Source organism: Aedes albopictus, chromosome 2, assembly GCF_035046485.1.
Source record: "Aedes albopictus strain Foshan chromosome 2, AalbF5, whole genome shotgun sequence".
NCBI classification, from domain to species: Eukaryota; Metazoa; Arthropoda; class Insecta; order Diptera; family Culicidae; genus Aedes; species Aedes albopictus.
In genome coordinates, this window is record NC_085137.1 from 164,704,903 (window position 1) to 164,723,387 (window position 18,485).

The window sequence follows — 18,485 nt, forward strand, 5'->3', positions numbered from 1 at the left end:
TCATCATTCTACCATGGACAGGGTAGAAAAGTGACAGCAGCGTAAAGGCAATCAGTTCGATATAGTAGAATTAGAATAGAATACATTTAGGCGTTGTACAAAGTGTAAGTGCAGCTGCCAATTGGAATCGCTCACGCAGTGCTCTAGTGGACAAAAAAATTGTAAATTAAGTTAAGTGGTTGAAGATAAAGTTTCATGTGTATGTCGTGTGACAGGCACTCTATGTCCGTCTCAGCACAGTTATTTGAAATACAGTTTCTTACCGATTTTGGCAACACCCGTTTTTGTCTACTCCCGATTTTGGCAACACCCGTTTTTGGCAACATTTCCTTCCCGATTTTGGCAACACCCGTTTTTGGCAACAATTTCTTACCGATTTTGGCAACACCCGATTTTGGCAACATTTTTTTACCGATTTTGGCAACAAAAAATTTTGACCAAAAAGTTTTATCGAAAAATCGTTTGTATTTGTAAATGTAGTGTTATTTTAGCCGTACTTTTCTTCAAAAAATCAAAATTCATTAAATTTTCCAAAATCGACAATTTTACAAATCATGACGTAATTTTTGAACGTCGCCTACAGGGATCGTTTTATAGCTTGTGAATAGTCCATATTTATAATATAAGCCAAATTGACGCATAAAAGTTGAAAATAATCCACATTTTTTTTTACCGATTTTGGCAACACCCCAATTTGGCAACATAAAATTCATCTCGTGTTGCCAAAATCGGTAAGAAACTGTAACCGCAAAGAATGAAAACTATATAAAAAAATCATCCATGATACGAATTGGAAGCAATCAAGTTCTCGATACATTATCATTTAATAATCATGTCACCAGTCTATCAAAGCGATATACATCTCTAAATTTATTGTCACATATCAATGATATCATCAAACGCACATGACAACAAGATACATAACTTGTATACCACGCTTAACAATTAACGATAATACTGTTGTACTGCCCATTTTTGTTCTTTCGTTCCCCCTTGCTACTGACGCCAGCTGGCGGATCTGAAAGTACTTCTATCTATATATAACGTTTTAATGAAAATGGGTCATTCAATCTGACCGATACGATATCATCAGCTACTTCAACTACCACTTGCTGTGGGCTGGACTGGCGGCTGGACTGACGCATGTTCTGACTGAAGAGTTCTTGCCCTGTTCACACCATCACTAAAAAGCGCATTGTCATCGTCACCAGCACAAGTAGGGGAGAAAATTCAAGAACGACCTGATTGAATATTTTCTGGATTTTTCAGTAGACTAGACTAGACTACATGAGCACAGCATGACAGCAAATTGAAAACTAACTTGGATGTTATGATGAAATGTGGAACGAGCTCACCAAACAATATTCATACTTGTGATCGACGAAGAACAAAATCAAAAGGAGCTGAGCGGCCTCTGCTACTGCTCACAAAGAACTCGACGCGAACTAAGGGGCTGTCCATTTATTACGTAATGCAATTTTAACGATTTTTCGACACCCCCACCCCCCCTTGTAAGATTTTTTGTATGAAAGTCCAAATATTTTTGTATGGCGCGTAAGATTTCTTAAACCCCCCCTCCCTCCATAAACCCTTACGTAATTAATGGACGGCCCCTAAGCGGCATCTACCACTAACTGGCATGGTGTGTGACCATGCGTCTCCACGAAATTGTTACAATGTAAAGCGTACACTTCGCTGATATAAGAATGATTGCAGCTCTTTAAATTTGTTTTAACTCGCATATTCTGAGATTCTCGGGAATGGGATTCGATTCCAGGTCCTCGGCGTGGTAGTCACGTGCTTTAAGCATCACACTACGTCTGTTCCAGGACCTTAAATTTGATTAGAACAAATTTATAGATTTTTGTTATAACGTGAAAAGTAAGATAAGCATTGTGGTTTTCAAGTTAACAGAAATTGTAGTAAAAATCTTGAGAATCATAAGTGGTATAAAGATCATACGCATTCTAAAGAACTCAGACCTTAACAACACCTTTCACATTCGTTCGTTTTCTACCGTTCTTCCCTGGTTCTCCTCGAAAACGAACGAAAGTGAAACCAATCGGGAGCAGTTTTACGCACGTCCATAGCCGAGGGTTAATTGAGCCAGGAATTTATCTCATCAATTGGTTCATTGGTGAGAGAATTTCAAATTCCAAACCGGTCAGTTCGAACCAAGTCGATGGTGTCGCCAACTGCCGAATGTTTGGGATGCCATGCGTATATTGATGTCAATTGAAATGTGACCGGCAAATGATTTGACTGGTTTTTATTTATTATGGAGAAAAATGATTTTCGAGAGACAACTGAGTTGTCGTTTTCTCGCAAGGAATGGGATGATTCTATCTATCTATAGCTTTCAACCATATAGATAGGCATTATCGTTTTATCATGTGGCAGTTGATAAACGGAAAGTTTGATTGGACTATAAATCAATATTTGCTCGGGTAGCTACATGTTCACCCATTTGAGAAATATAGGTGCTAACTCCTAGCGATGTGCAACGAACTGAATACGTTGTCTGGTTTGTACCGGATTAGTATGAGTTTTTGAACAGATTACGGCTTGCTCAATCGATTGATTCACACCAAATGTCGAATTGAGGAATAAAATAATGCTAGCATTCGCGCATTCATTCTGTAATTAAATTATATTTTTCTCAAACGATGACGACAGCGTGAGTTAAGCATAATTAAAATTGACGGTCACATTACGACTTGGTGAAAACTTTTTTTTAATTATTAGAAATGCCGCTCTCGGCAAGTTCACTGCTCTGTGGGACTAATTGAAAAAAAAAAAATTGTTGATGAGGTCATTGTCTAGGCTGGCAATTATGCATTTGAAATATTCATTTGCTAAGGTTGAGAAGACCAACCAGAGAAAAACTTGTATAAAATGAGAGTTGTATTTGTAAATAATAAATTAAAAGAGGGAAATATAAAAAAAATCTAAAAAATTAAAATAAAAACGAACAAATTGAAAATTTGTTATAACTCTGAGCACATTTAAAAAGCACGGTGTAGAAAAAAGCAAAAAAATTATCGGACACATAACGGTTAAAGGGCGAACACGAAATTATTGCGACACATTCAACAGGGCATTGGGTAAAAATCAATCAAATTTCGCACACTTTCTCATTGCTGTGCATTGTTTACATGCTGTTAAACTCAAAGTCGTGTTATTCGATTCAACGAAAATAGAGGTGAAGCAACGCGAGTCGAGAGAACATTTTTTTTCCAAACACCTGGAATATCCTGACCTGTCGCACCGGCAGCTGGGATTGAACATTCACCATTCAACCGTCTCCACAGTGTTGAAGCGGTTCCAGGAGCGGTTGACGTAGGACCACGACAAAGGAGCTGGAAGAAAACCGGGACCGGAGAACAAAAAGACGGAGGGAAAGGTGAAGCGGGATGATTAAAGCAAATCCCAACGTCTCAAGCTGTGATTTGGCTAAAAAAATCGGCATGTCGCAGAGCTACGTCCAGAATGCAAAGAAGAGAGCTGAACTACATATATACAGGGTACAGAACTTCCAAAACCGCGATGAACGGAAACAATCGACGGCTAAAACTCGGGCACAGAAGCTCTACGAGAAGATGCTAACAAAATATGGCTGCTGTGTGATGGACGACGAAACGTATATAAAAGCCGATTTTAAGCAAATTCCGAGGTTGGAGTTTTTCACCGGCAAGAGGAAGTTCGATGTGGACGACAAATTTAAGAAGAAGAAAGTGTCGAAGTTCTCCTCCAAATATCTCATTTGGCAGGCCATCTGCTCTTGCGGGCTGAGGAGTGAACCTTTCGTAACAAACGGCACAGTAAATGGCGTGATCTACAAATCTGAGTGCCCCGAGAAGGGCCTTTTGTCGTTCTTACAGCAGCACGACAAAGCTCCGCTATTTTGGTCAGATTTGGCATCATGCCATTATTCTTCAAGTGTCCTGGAGTGGTATGAGGCCAATTCTGTCCATTTCGTTCCAAAGGACGTGAATCCGCCAAACTGTCCGGAGATGCGCCCGCTGTTTTAGATATGTTTCTAGTTTATAGGGGAAAACTAGGGGTAAACTAGGGGAAACTACGTGTTTTTCGCAGTTTTGTTCTCTTCGTCATGGGGGGTTTTTTGAAACCTGTAGAACTCAGATTTCGCCTCAAATCCTTCTCAACCAAGCTTAGTTATATGACCAAATTTCAGGCAATTCGACTCATAAAAAACACCAATGACAAAGTGAACAAACCTGCCGATAATACCCTTGGTCACCCTATAAGGGGTACGAACCATTCTTCCAGGAATTTTCCATAGCTTGCTGCGTTGAATTCCATCATGAATTCTTCCAGAGATTCCTTCAAGAATTCTAGGGATCTAAATAGACACGGACACGGGGATTTGCCCTGAGTTATCTTTAGAGGTTCCTCTAGTTTGAGGTTTCCTTTAGGAATTTCTCCAGATATCCTTTAGGATATGTCTGCAGGTATTCCCTTCAGAGATTTCGTCAGGGATTTATCCATATATTTCTTCCAGAATTCCGCTAGAGATTGCAAAATTCCATTCAAGTATTCCTTCAATAACTCGTCCAGAAATTACTGCAGACATGGATTTCTTTAGATTTTCTATCCAGCGACTCTTCCAGGAATTCCCTAAGAATGCTCTCCTGAGATTCCCCAAGGAATTCCTCGTGGGATTGCTTCCTGGATTCATCATGGGGTTTCTTCACTAATTCCCCCAAAATACCCTCCAGTGGTTAATCCGGAAATTCCTTCTGTGATTCTTTCAGGAACAACTTCCAGGATTATTTTAAAAATGCCTCCAAAAACTTTTCTTGGGATTCCTTCAGGATTTGCTCCTGGAATTCTTTAAGAAACTCCTCAAGGAATTAATCCAAGACTTCCTCCAGGAGCTGTTTAGAGATTCCCTTTAGGAATTCCTCTTGGGATTGCTACCGAGATTCCTCCTGGAGTTTCTTCAGGAACTCCTCCAGGGATTCCTTCAGGAACTGCTACAGGGATTCCTCCAAGAGTATCTCTACATACTCTTTTTTAAGATTCCTTTAGGATTTCCTCAGAAATTTCAGCGAGTTCTTCAGTACTTCCTCCTGGGATTTCTTCAGAAACTCTTCCCAGAATCCCTTCAGACATTGATCCTTACATTTCTTTAGGAATTTTTCCTGGGATTGCTCCAAGAATTCCTCCAAGAATTCCTCCAGAGATTTCTACAGGTATTCCTCTAGAGATACCTCAAGGAATTCCTCTTGAGATTCCTCCAGAAATTCCTACAGGCATGTCTCCAAATTTCTCCGGGGATTACTCGAGGTATTCCATCAGGAATTCCACTAGGGATTGCTCTAGGGATTCCTTTAGAAGTTCCTCCAAAGATTTCTATAGGTATTCCTACAGTCATTTCTTCAGAATTTTAATCAGGGACTCCTCCCGGAATACCTTTAAGAATTCCATCAGGAACTACCCCAGGAATTCCTTCAGAAATTCGTCCAGGAAATGATCCAGGAATTCCTTCAGTAATTACTATAGCAATTTCTCCAGGAAATCCTCTAAGGATTCCTTCAGAAATTTCCCCAGGAATTCCTCCCGGAGTTTATCCAGGGTGTATTCCTAGAAAACCTCCAGGGATTGCTTCAGTAGGAATTCTTCTCGAAATTCATCCAGGAACCATTCCAGGTATTGTTCCAAGCAATCCTCCAGGATTTAATCGAGATATTTATCCAAGGACTCCTCCAGGAATCCCACCAGAAATTACCCCAGGTACTTCTTTAGGAATTTCTCCAAGAATATATCCAGGAATTGGTCCAGGAATTTCTTCCGGAATTTCTACAGCAATTTATCCAGGAATTTATCCAGGAAATCTTTAATGGATTCCTTCAGAAATTCTTTCAGGAATTTATTCAGGGATTCTTCCAGGATTTTTTCCAGAGATTCCTCCAGGAATTCTTCCAGGGATTCCTCCATGAATTTCTCCTCCAGAGATTCCTTCGGATTTTTTTGTGGGAATTCCTCTAGGAATTTCTTCAAAAATTTCTCCAGGGATTCCTCTAGGAATTCCTCCAGAAATCCCTCCAATATTTCCTCCTTGAGTTTCTCCAGAAAATCTCTGGGAATTCCTCTACGAATTTCTCTAGGAATTTCTTCAGAAATTTCTCCAGGGATTCCTTCCAGAATTCCTCTAGAGATTCCTGCAGGAATTCATTGAAGGACTCCTCCAAGAATTCTTCCAGGGATATTCCCACTGAATTGCTCCAAGAATTCCTATAGGTGTTTTTCCAGGAAGTGCTCGTGGGATTCCATCAGGAATTTTTCCAGAAGTTCCTCCAGGCATTCCTCCTGAAATTCCTCCAGAAATTGCTGCAGGATTTTTTCCAGGGCAGGGGTTTTTACAATAATTCCCCCAGGTATTTTTCCAAGAATTTTTCGCCAGAAATTTCTCTAAGGCTGGCTCTAGGAATTCCTCAAGAGGTCTCTCCAGGGGTTCCTCTCAGATTTCCTCTCGAAATCCACCAGGAATTCATCCAGGGAATCCTTCAGGATTTCTTCTAGGGTTTGCTACAGGAATTCATCCAGGAATTTCTTCAGAGAGTCCTCCAGGAATTTCTCCTGGAATTCCTTCAGGGTTGCCAACAGAAATTTTATCCAGGAAAACTTCCAGAGAATTTTCAAGGAATTCATCCAGGAATTGCCCCGGATATTCTACCAAAAGTCCCTTCCAGAATTGCTCTAGAGATTTCACCAGAAATTCATTTAGGAATTTATCTAGGGAATGCTCCTGGCATTCGTCCAGAAATTTCTCCAAAGATGCTACCAGGAAATCCTCAAATTATTCCTTCAGAAATTCCACCAGTAATTCCTTCAACAATTCCTCTCCGGGAAATCATCCAGATATACTTTCAGAAATTTCTTCAGGAATTTATCCATGGATTCCGCCAAGAGTTTGTCCAGTAGTTCCTCCAGGATTTCCATCAGCGATTCCTCTAGGAGTTGCTTAAGGGATTTCTCCAGGATTTCTCCAGGAATCCGTCCCAGAATTCCTCTAGAGATTCCTCCAGATATTCATTCAGGGATAGCTCCACGGCAATTTCTTCAAAAATTCCTCTAGGGATTTCTCCAGGAATTCCTCCTAGGATTCCGCCACGAATTTTTCCAGAAGATCTTTCCGACATTTGTCTTAAGATTCGTGCTGAAATTAATTCAGGGATTCCTCCAAAAATTCCTACAGGGATTTTTCCAAGAATCCCCAAGAAATTTCTCTTGGAATTCCTCCAGGATTTCCTTTAGTTATTCATACAGAAATTCCTCCAAGAAATCCTTAAGGCATGCCTCCATGATTTTATCCAGAAATTCCTCCAGAGATTTCTCTAGGAATTCATCTAGGGATTGTTCCAGGCATTCTACCAGAGGTCCCTCCAAGAACTCTTCTAGAGATTCCACCAAGAATCCATATAGGAATTTATCCAGGGATTGCTCCAGGCATCTGCCCAGGAATTTCTCCAAAGATGTCTCTAGGAAATCCTTTAAATTATTCCTTCAGAAATTCCTCCTTCAGTATTATATGCTTTCAGAAATTCTCCAGGAATAGAGTTGAACGTGTCTATGTATATTTATTTGATAATATAATAATGGAATAATTTTACTCCAGGGATTCTGCTAAAAATTTGTCCAGAAGTTCCTCCAGCATTTTCTCCAACGATTCCTCTAGGAGTTGCTTCAGGGATTTTTCCAGAAAATCCAGGAAGTCTCCAGGAATTCATCCAGGAATTCCTCCAGGAATTCTTCCAGAAGCTCCTCCAACGATTCGTGCTGAAATTTGTCTAGGAACTCCTTCAGAAGTTTTTCCATTATCTTTTCCAGAGATTCACCCAAGAGTTTTTGCGGGATTATCTGCTTTTTTTAATTACTTGAAGGATTTCTAGAGAAATTCCTACAGCGATTTGTATTGGAATTTCTTAAGATAATTCTAAATGGATACTGGAACCAGGAAATTATCAAAGAAGTCATCCAAGAATTCTTTCACAATTATCGCCACAGAAATCTTTAAGGAATTCATCCATAGATTTATTGTGGAATCCATCCATGAATTCCTTCAAGAATGTCCACTGCAGCCCCTGCAAAGTAGTAGTTTCTTCAGAATTCGTTCTGCGATTCTTTCAGGAATATAGCCTGTGATTCTTGCACAGTCACTGTGACTTACTTTAAACATGTAAGTACTTACTTGCTAAAAGCGCTTTCAGACATTTCTCCAGGAAATCCTGCTGGGATTCACTCAGAGAAGACTATTTCGGAATCCTCCAGGAATTTCTCTATAAAATGCACCACGGTTTCTTTCTTAAATTCATCCAGACATTTCTTTCTGAATACATTCCAGCTATTCGTCCAGGAATTCCCTCAGGTGAATTCAAGCATTTTTCCTAGAAATCAATCATTTAAGAGTTCTCCGAAAAATACCTCCAAGAAATTCTTCAAGAATTTCTCTCGGGCATCAGAAATTCTTACAGGGACACCTTAAGAGTTTTCTCCGGTGATTGTTTCGTGTTTCTTCAACAATTCTTGCAAAGATCCTTCCGGGAATATGTCATTTGTTATTTCTATATGATTATGCTCTGTGATGAGCGTATGCTGTATAGGAGTATATAAAACTGTCTTTAGGGTAAGCCCGACAAGAATGAACTCGGAATAATACAACTGAAGGTTTATTCTTAGAGGCAGAGATCCAGGATATGGCCCCCCGGTCCCCCTCTAGCTACGCCGATGATAAAGAGAGAGGACGTCGGAGAGAGATCGTGTTCCTTATGCATAGCAAGTGAAGCTCCATCTACAACGATGATGCCAACGATGCGTCATCGACGGGCAACGCAAAACTTGCAAAGTTATCCTGAGAACTCATTTTGCTAGATTTCGTAGGACCGTGAACTTGTTTAACAGCAGGCAACACTGCACTGTAATGCTGGTGGGTGGCCGTGGGCCAAATATGTCTTCGCAAACTAACAGTTCCATTCCGCAGTATTCCGAACGCTATTTGCTCGATACCAAATTAAGCACATGACCTACTATTGTCCAATGGTAAACAACGCCGAGCGCGTAAACAGAGTGCTAAACACATGTATTATGGCTTTGCTGAAACAGGATCACAAATCAAGGAGCGTACCTGTTTAGCGCAGCAGGGATTACAGTCCCGGGGCCAGACGAACCCAACCCCCCTCTCGCTTACGAGTCAGCCGCGTAGTCGCCGGCTAAGAATAGGACTACTAACCCCAATTCAAGGTGTCAAGCGACCCGTGCCGATGAATGAGTGATCGAGGGGATGAAAAAGATGCTCGATTATTAACGGAGCCTGTGGAGTATCTGAGCACCACAGTATTTCATCCCTTACCTCGTTAAAGCTGGGCTCAATCCTGGTGGGCATCCTTTACCGTGCAACTCGTGGAATTAATTATGAAGACTAACAAACAAACAAACAAATCAACCAGAAGCTAGTGGTAGCGGCGAGAATAACCCCGTCGCAAAAAGTGGGTTGGCTAGATCACCGTTGAGGAGAAGCGATGAGGCAGGAGCGGGAAGCTTCGCACGCAGCTCCAGCATGGGAGCTCTGATCCATTCCTCGGCGAGCCTGCCGGTGGAGATATTGGACGGAGCGTGGTTGATGAGGGCCCTCAACCAAAATCGAGAAGGGCTTTCCGCGATCGAGGTGGCTGAGCAGCAGTTTGGCAAGATCATCGACTTTGCGTCCACAAAGCTCAACATAAGTAAGGACCTGAAACGGCCCTGTTGCGACTTCGTAAGTCGATGGACGATGCCAAACAGGATCACGTGAGACTCGTGAAAACTGCAGCAGCGGCGGAACCGGCGAAAGTAAAGGTTACGGAGTCTACCCAGACGAAGGCCTTCGCTTTCGCAGGAAGTTCAAAAGATGTGGCGGATGCGACTGCTTGTGATAAGCACTCGCAAAAGCAGGTGAGGCAGCCGTCAGGTAAGGAACTATCTGCCGGTGCTCGCAAGGCTAGGAGAATACTAACCCCGAAGGTCGGCTGTAATGCCGGTAAGTCGGAACTCTGCCAGGCGTCCCGGAAAGCTGGGAAGGGTGGACCTGAAAAGGCTGGCCCGTCCCGGATGGAAGGGAACAGGGGGTTACGACCGTTGTTAGGCCTTCAGCAATCGCAGAGTATGGTGAACCAAGGGGAGGATTCCCCTTGAACGAAGGTAGAGCGGAAGAGGAAGAAGAAAAAAAGGAGATGAGGAACGCTCAACCAAGAAGGCGTTGAAGAGTAGGTAGCAAGCAAAAGAAAGGCAACGCGCTCATCATCAAGAGCGAACAGTCTAAGTACTCGGACGTCTTGAAGACGATGCGAAGTGATGCCAAGCTCGTGGATCTGGGAGCCGACGTGCGCAGTATAAGACGTACTCGTATGGGTGAAATGATCCTAGAGCTCATGCGCGACAAGGAACGCAAGGGCGCCGCCTACAAAAGTTTGGCGGAAGAGATCCTTGGCAAAGCGGTGGAGGTGAAGACTCTTACAGCAGAATCGACTATGAAGGTGAAAAACCTAGGCGAGGCCACCGAAGCGGAAGAGCTCGTCACGGCACTGCGGCAACAGTGTGAGATACAGGTGGCCACCGCATCATAGCGGGCCCATACCGAGTACCCGCCGGCAACGGCAATTGGGTGGCGGATGGGTCCAGAAAAATGGTGGCGATATGGATGATGGGTAAATACCCCGTCTAGGAGTTGTTGTCAACTACCTATTAGGACTTCGTGGTCGCCAAACTAAACGGGGTCTTCTTCTATAGCTGTTATGTGCCTTCACGGTGGCCGATCGAGTAGGTCACGCAGATGCTCTACTTCTACTGCATGACGACCGTGCTAACAGGGCGAAGGCCAGTGGTAATAGCGAGTGACATCAATGCCTGGGCGGCGTAGTGCAGATGGAAGTAATGAAGCATGAGCTGCATCAGCTACTAAGAGAACCACCCATCGTCCACACCGTGAAAATCGGAAGGCTACGGTGGGCGGGTCACGTAATCAGGATGTCGGATAACAACCCGACTAAAATGGCTCTCGAGGGTCATCCGACCGGTACAAGAAGACGTGGTGAGCAGCGAGCTAGGTGGGTCAATCAAGTGGAGGATGACTTGCGGTGCGGACCCTTCGCAGAGTGCGGAACTCGAGACACACTGGAGACGATATCTACGTACAGCAGAGGTCACTCAGGCCTTAGTCTGATCGATAAGTACATGAATGCAATGCATGCAATGGATTTCAAGTTAATGTTGTGTTGTTAGCCATTTAATGTTACCAATATAAAGTTTAGTATAAAAAACAACGTTTTAAAACTAAAGCAAGACCAGCGATCCCAATGTTGCCATCAGCGCTCCCCTTATGGGTCCACCTGAAACTACACTGCCCTTTGAGATTGATTAACTCTAACTCAACTAAAGCGTGTCTGTTCTACCATCTACCATCTGGTGGTGCATCTCTATCAAGAAAACTCCTAACGTGACGTTTTTCTCGCAGGGCCCAAAATAGGAGCGCACGTACGGCCCACACCGGTGAATCACTGATCTATTTATGGTTAAGGGATGCAACATATAACTTACCTCGACCGCTTCCGTCGAATTTCCAGACTGGCTGCAGACCTCTTCGGTGCTGTGCATTTCGGTCATCTCGTGAACCGGAGCGGCGCCACCGTGGGCCAGTGCCGAATGGTTCAACATGGCCACCATGGCCACGCTCAGGTTCACCTTCAGCCCGTAAATGATAGCCATACCGATGGAACCGAGCACGGCTAGGATGTAACGGGCCGGGACCAGCGCTGCAATGGGAGAGAATGGAAAAATGCTATATTTAGCGGCTGGGAAATTTTCTTAATATTTGCAAAGAAATTTGTGGATCAAAACATATACCTAGGTAGATCAAGTTCTGGATTGAAAACTTCAGACTTAGTAATTAAACTCGATGACAGAGAAATGTTTGAATATGTTTTATGCGAGAGGCGCATTTTATACCGACGACCTCGACAAGTTCAAGTGCATCAGGTAATTAGATTTTTCTTTTGTTCTGATTTGAACTCAATTAAATTTATATGGGAATATGGGGCTTTATGTTATAGATTCAGTCTTAAACAAACATCTGTAACGGTGAGTGACGGGGAGTAATTGCGCTACCGGCGACAATCACCTAGGGCAGTGATCGTCACTGTTGAACGGTGCCATAATATTGACACAACCGACAACGGCGGCGAACCCAACACCAACAACGGAATGGAAATGGGGAAGACATTCTGATGCAGCAAGACAATGAGACTTGGGCAGCGATCCGTAACCGGACGACCGGTCCAGCCCGGCGAGTTGGATCTAGCGAAATTATTGAGCGTCGCGTGGCCCATGCCATCGTTCACCGCGGGGTCATAGCTATTGCTATGCATTATAGTGCATGCCCTTGTGGAAATGATAAAAACGTGTGTACCTGTGAGGTCGACCCATACTGGTTTTCAAAATGACATGACCACAATGAAATTCCACTAACAAAACTAACATCAGAAGCTCAGAAATTAAATGTCAAATTAGTTTTTTTTATTGGGTCTGTGACCATTTGGACAGGAGCACCTATTTTGGCCACTTGGTGCTATAACTCAGTCAATTTTGAACCGATTGACTTGAATTTCTGCACATGGCTAGATACTATCTGATCGTGTCTCAAAAATCAAGTCAATCGGTTCAAAATTGGCTGAGTTATAGCACCAAGTGCCCAAAATAGGTGCTCCTGCCCAAATGGTCCCAGACCCTATTATGTGTTCGAAACTTCTAGACGAGAGGATTTCAAATCATACTCCGAGGTTCATGTTCAATTAAAAGTTATTCCGAACAGTGAGAAACAGTTATCTTCACGACATAAACTTTAAAAGGAATACTGAAGAGATCCTTTATTTTTTTTGACAAGGTTCTTGGTGAATTCTTTCTCATTTCTAAACAAATTAGTAATTTTTTTCGGGAATCTATGGTTCGAGCTTGATTGACTCCTGTATCGTCAGATCTGCCACACGCATACAAGGAATCATTGATTGATTTTGCTATATTATAGAGACTTTCAGCCCTTGGCTGGTTCGTCTCTTAACACAAGGAATCAATGAGATAGCAGTTTGGGCATCTTGGGCATCTTCAGCGTGTGAGTGTTGGTGATATTCTGTTTTTTTTTATGGGAATGGTGCCTGGAGGTTCTGCGGCACAGTTCGCTGGGTTGGGATCATAACTTGAACGAATCATAAACGTTAGCCACTAGACTAGACTAGACGGGCCTCAAGGATTTTCAGGAATCTATAAAAATACGAAGCATGAAATCAAACAAGAACCTCACTGGCGATTGAATATGGGGCCATGCACAAATTACGTCACGCTTTTAGGGGGGAGGGGGGGTTTTGCAAGCGATTTTTGTTAGGTATGGTATTTCCCATACAAGTCACCCTCCAAAAGTTGCATGCAAGTTTACTTACTAACATAAAATGCTTAAACCTATTTAATTTGATGTGGTAAAACGAAATATTTTGCATGAGTCGTTAATATAGATGTTGTTTGACCAATTTACCTTTGATTTCTTAAAAAATATATTTCCATGCCTAATAGCGGGCAGTCAAAAAAGCCCAAAATCGCATACAGTAAACGTTCGCTCGGTGCAAATGGTTTAACTGCAATGCTTTTTAACTGCAAGTCCGATAAGTGCAACAATTTTGCAGTTATCGCACCGCTATCTGTCAAAAACAAAACGTTAACAGATTTGCGATGTTTTTTTGGATGCACTACAGCTGCATTGTGATGTTTTTGAGTACTATTTGACGGCTGTCAGTCGTTGCAGTTAGCGAATTTCATTCGGTAACTGAAACGTAAATATGTTGCACTTATCGAACGTCTACTTTATTTTGTCCTATAAATTGAGGTATTGTTCAAAATTGTGACGTGCTGGAGCTAATTTGAGCCCGGATTCGGATTCAGCGGCCCAAAATCTGTCAGAAACATATAAGTTGCTTTAAAAAAAAGTAGAACAGTTTTTAAGATATTCCTGAAAATCGAGCTCTACAGTTTTAAAAAATATGGAATTCGAATTAACTAAAATAGAAATAGGGGAAATTGTGTATTTTCGGCAGTTTTGTTTTCTTCGTCATGGTTTTTTTTAAACTGTTGCACTCAGAGTTGGCCTCAAATTCTTCCCAATCAAGACGAATTATTCGAACAACTTTCAGGAAATTTGGTCGACAAAAAACCCCTCATGGCGAAAAAACAAACCTTCCGATAATAGCCAACGTCACCCTATCTTGCGTTGCGGTCAACCAATTTTCAATCTTTTTCCATCCATCTGAACATAATTTTTGCATCAAATTAGTGGGATTCGAGATATAATCGGCCAATCTACTTGCATTTGAACCAACATTTCCAAAACATAATGAAGATTTGTAGGAAAAAATCAAGTAAAAAAGTCTTTCTTAACGTACATTTGAAATATTAGATGTTAGCCAGTTACTGTTGAACTTTCAGTTCAATCGGAGTATTGGATACGGAAAAAGAGATGTATGAAGAGAGCAACTTACATAAAAATAAATCAAAAACCGATTTCAAATCGACAGCCTTGTATGGAAAGTCGAAACAAAAGCATTCCGCTCTACCTACTGTATTTTTTTCCTTCACGTTTTGGGTACCGTCAAGGCACCATTCACCGTGGATCTAAGAGGATTCGGGGCAAATAAGGGCTGTCATTTGACACCAGTCTTATAAACATTGCACAGTGTACAAATTCGAGCAAAAAAACGGACACAATTCAGTTCCGGCCGCTAAGCAAACGACAGATACCCATTCCTAAGCAAAAAACTCCGGGGAATCGAATGGTGCCAACCCCTTTCCTGAAAACCATCGCCAAGTGTCTCATTTTGGCAATTTTCCCCTAAATTTGTCAAAAATACTTGAATATATCAAACTTAAATCCAAAAAAGATGGGTGGAACAATGAATATTTCAAAAAAAAACATGTAGAAATATTAGACAACTTGTTTTGGTAAATGTTTTTCACTTTTGATCACAATAAGTGTCTCATTTTGTCCAATATCCCCTATAAATTTTATAAATATTTGAGAATTTCGGATGAATTGTAACAAAATACCATGCAAAGTCGTTAAAAATCATGCTACTGCATGGAGAAACGCCAAACGGGTTGTGTCTTGTCCATCAAATTCAGAGATGATGTCCCATTTTGTCCAATATCCCCTATAAATAAGGAGTATTTGAGAATTTCGAATGAATTTCAACAAAAAACCATGCAAAGCCGACTTTTGAACGTGATACTGAGTGGAGAAACTCTAAACAAATCATCTCTTGTCCATCGCATTCAATGATGTTGTCTCATTTTGCCCAACATCCCCTATAAATTAAGAATATTTAAGAATGTCAGATGAATTTTAATAAAAACCATACAAAGTCATTCAAAAATCTGATATTTTTTTACTTTGAATATTTTTTTTTGTATTTTTTAATTTGTAGGGGAAAAAGGACAGAATGAGACATCGTTTCTGAATATAATAAACAAGAGATGATCTGTTTGGGGTTTAACTATTAAGTAGCATGACTTTTCACGGTTTTTTTTTATGAAATTCATGCGTGAAGAATTAGCTTAAGTTAAAATTCACAAATAAAAAAAAATGAAATTCATCTGAAATTCTCAAATATTTTTAATTTATAGGGGATATTAGATAAAATGAGACAACATCATTTAATGACACAAGAGACGATCTATTTGGGGTTTCTCCATTCAGTATCACGACTTTTGAACGACTTTGCATGGTTTTCTATTGTAATTCATCTGAAATTCTCAAATATTCTTTATTTATAGGAGATATTGGACAAAATGGGACATCATCTCTGAATGTGATGGACACGACACGATTCGTTTGGGGGTTTACCATTAAGTAGCATGACTTTTGAACGACTTCGCATGATTTTTATTGAAATTCATCAGAAATTCTCAAATATTCTTAATTTATAGGGGATACTGGACAAAATGGAACACCATCTCTGATTGTGATTGACGAGGCACGACCCGTCATCATTTCTGAATATAATAAACAAGAGATGATCTGTTTGGGGTTTTACCATTAAGTAGCACGACTTCTGAACGACTTTGCACGGTTTTTTGATGAAATTCATCTGAAATTCTCAATTTTTTTTTAATTTATAGGGGATATTAGATAAAGTGAGACAACTTCATTGAATGTGATGGACAAGAGACGATCTGATTGGGGTTTCTCCATTCAGTATCACGACTTCTGAACGACTTCGCATGATTTTCTATTGTAATTCATCAGAAATTCTCAAATATTCTTTATTGATAGGGGATATTGGACAAAATGGGACATCATCTCTGAATGTGATGCACAAGAGACGATCTGTTTGGCGTTTCTCCATACAGTAGCATAACTTTTGAACGGTTTACATGGTTTTCATTGAAAATCATCCGAACTTCTCAAATATTCTCATTTTATAGGGGATATTGGACAAAATGAGACACTTATTGTGATCAAAAGTGAAAAATATTTGCTAAACCAAGTTGCCTCTCATTGGTACATGAAGTTTTATGAAATATTCAGGGTTCCTCCCAACTTTTTTTGGTTCAAGTTTGATATGTTCAAGTATTTTTGACAAATTTAGGGGAAAATGGCCAAAATGAGACACTTGGCGACGTTTTTCTGGAAAGGGGTTGGCACCATTCGATTCCCCGGAGTTTTTTTGCTTAGGAATGGGTATCTGTCGTTTGCTTAGCGGCCGGAACTGAATTGCGTCCGTTTTTTTGATCGAATTTGTACACTGTGCATTGTTGGTGCCGCTTTTAATTACCTTCATTATAGGTTAAAATTAAAGCAATATCCACAGAAGTAGACAATTTTTCACAAAATTGGGTGATATAGTACAATTAGTAAAGGGTAGTAAGGTCGCCTAATTCCGTGGTAGGTCACCATTCACCGTGGTAGTAGGGACCCATTCACCGTGTATGAGAAATTTTATTCTACTTTGTTTAAAAATGATCAAAACAACCCAGCCAAGGGAATTTTCTTCATTTAAATTCATTTCAAGTAATAACTTGCAAGTTTTATTAGAAAAACGAATGTTTAAATTTTCGATTTTTTCTAGATATATGGGACAATATGGGGTACGGTGAATGGAGACCATTGATTTTTAGGGTACCCATTTACCGTGCCTTTTTGTTTCAATTAAAAAGTACGAGTAATCGTACTTTCTTGTTAAACTTACTTCGGTAATACAAAATACATACCTAATATGTGAACTTGATTGCTTCTTGGTTGAATAAAAACGTTACTACATTTAGTTTATCGCTTAAATCACCTTAGCGCAGTTTTTGGTTTTTCACTATGAATACAGTGAACGAGCAGAAACCTGCTTCATGTAAACACACTTTAGTGTCAAAATGATACTTTTAAATGTTTCTAATGAGCGTTTTGACATGGTAACAATACATTAGTGTTGTATTGGTGAAATTGAAGGGAAATTGTCATATCATTCAATCATAATATTGAAATAATGAAAAAATATTCGAAGGCAAACGGTGAATGGCGCCTTGACGGTATTATTCTACGCTAAACATGTTGTAAACTAGTGTAATAATAAAATCTCATTTATGTTTTAAGACCAAATTGTATCATCTTCATCTAATTTCGTTCGTTCCGAGATTGTCGAACATCGATGGTACTCTAGGCTAGTATAACCATAGTAAGTAGAGTTAATATAACTTTGCAAATATTGACCAATTTAGAATTGGCACTTTGGTAAAAACTAAGCCAGATCTCAAGCAGAATGCTTACAAATTGTGACTAAATATTGCAAAAACGGTCTATTGGCAATGAAATCTCTTTGAGATTGTTTGGCATGAAATGTAAACAGTGATAGTAAGAGCGACTAGATTCAGAAGATTCATTGACGGGAGTTTGTTTTCCGATGCGAAAAGTAAATTATAAGTTTGTGCGGGGCACAATGGTCGGAAAAAGATAAAGTTCGGCCAAAACTCTTTTTATGTGTTTAATCGAAGTTATAGGTTGCCTAGATATGGTATATAGTGTTTTTAGTGTTTAAAAAGGGGTATTTAAAAATTACGTAATTTCAATAATTTCAAAAACGGTGAGAATCAGTGAACCCCATATTTTTTGCGTTTTTTGTTAGAAAATCAATTCGGATTTAAATAAATGATTATCTTTCGATCAAATCCAATCAAGTTTGTTCAAAACGTGTGAAAAATGTGGAAAGATAAATTTTATTTCAGTAATAAATGGGAAAATATCGTAAAATATATGAAAAAACATGACTTTTTTAAATAGCTCTAATTTGAAAAACTGCAAATTTCTGCAAAATATTTAAACGTTTTTAGGCAGCTCTAAGCATGATGTTTAAGATGTACTATTCGAAATTGCGGCGACACGTGACGACACGAACCGTTTTTTA

At 40.3% G+C, this 18,485-nt stretch overlaps 1 protein-coding gene across 1 annotated transcript in view; it reads right to left on the reverse strand.

The window, feature by feature from the left end:
• Positions 1 to 18,485, reverse strand: part of LOC109407009 (sialin) — a 75,324-nt gene that overhangs the window by 13,227 nt on the left and 43,612 nt on the right. The window contains exon 2 of the mRNA XM_062850677.1: positions 11,596 to 11,810. Within this exon, the coding sequence (XP_062706661.1) occupies positions 11,596 to 11,810 (215 nt within the window). The remainder of the gene's footprint in view (positions 1 to 11,595; positions 11,811 to 18,485) is intronic.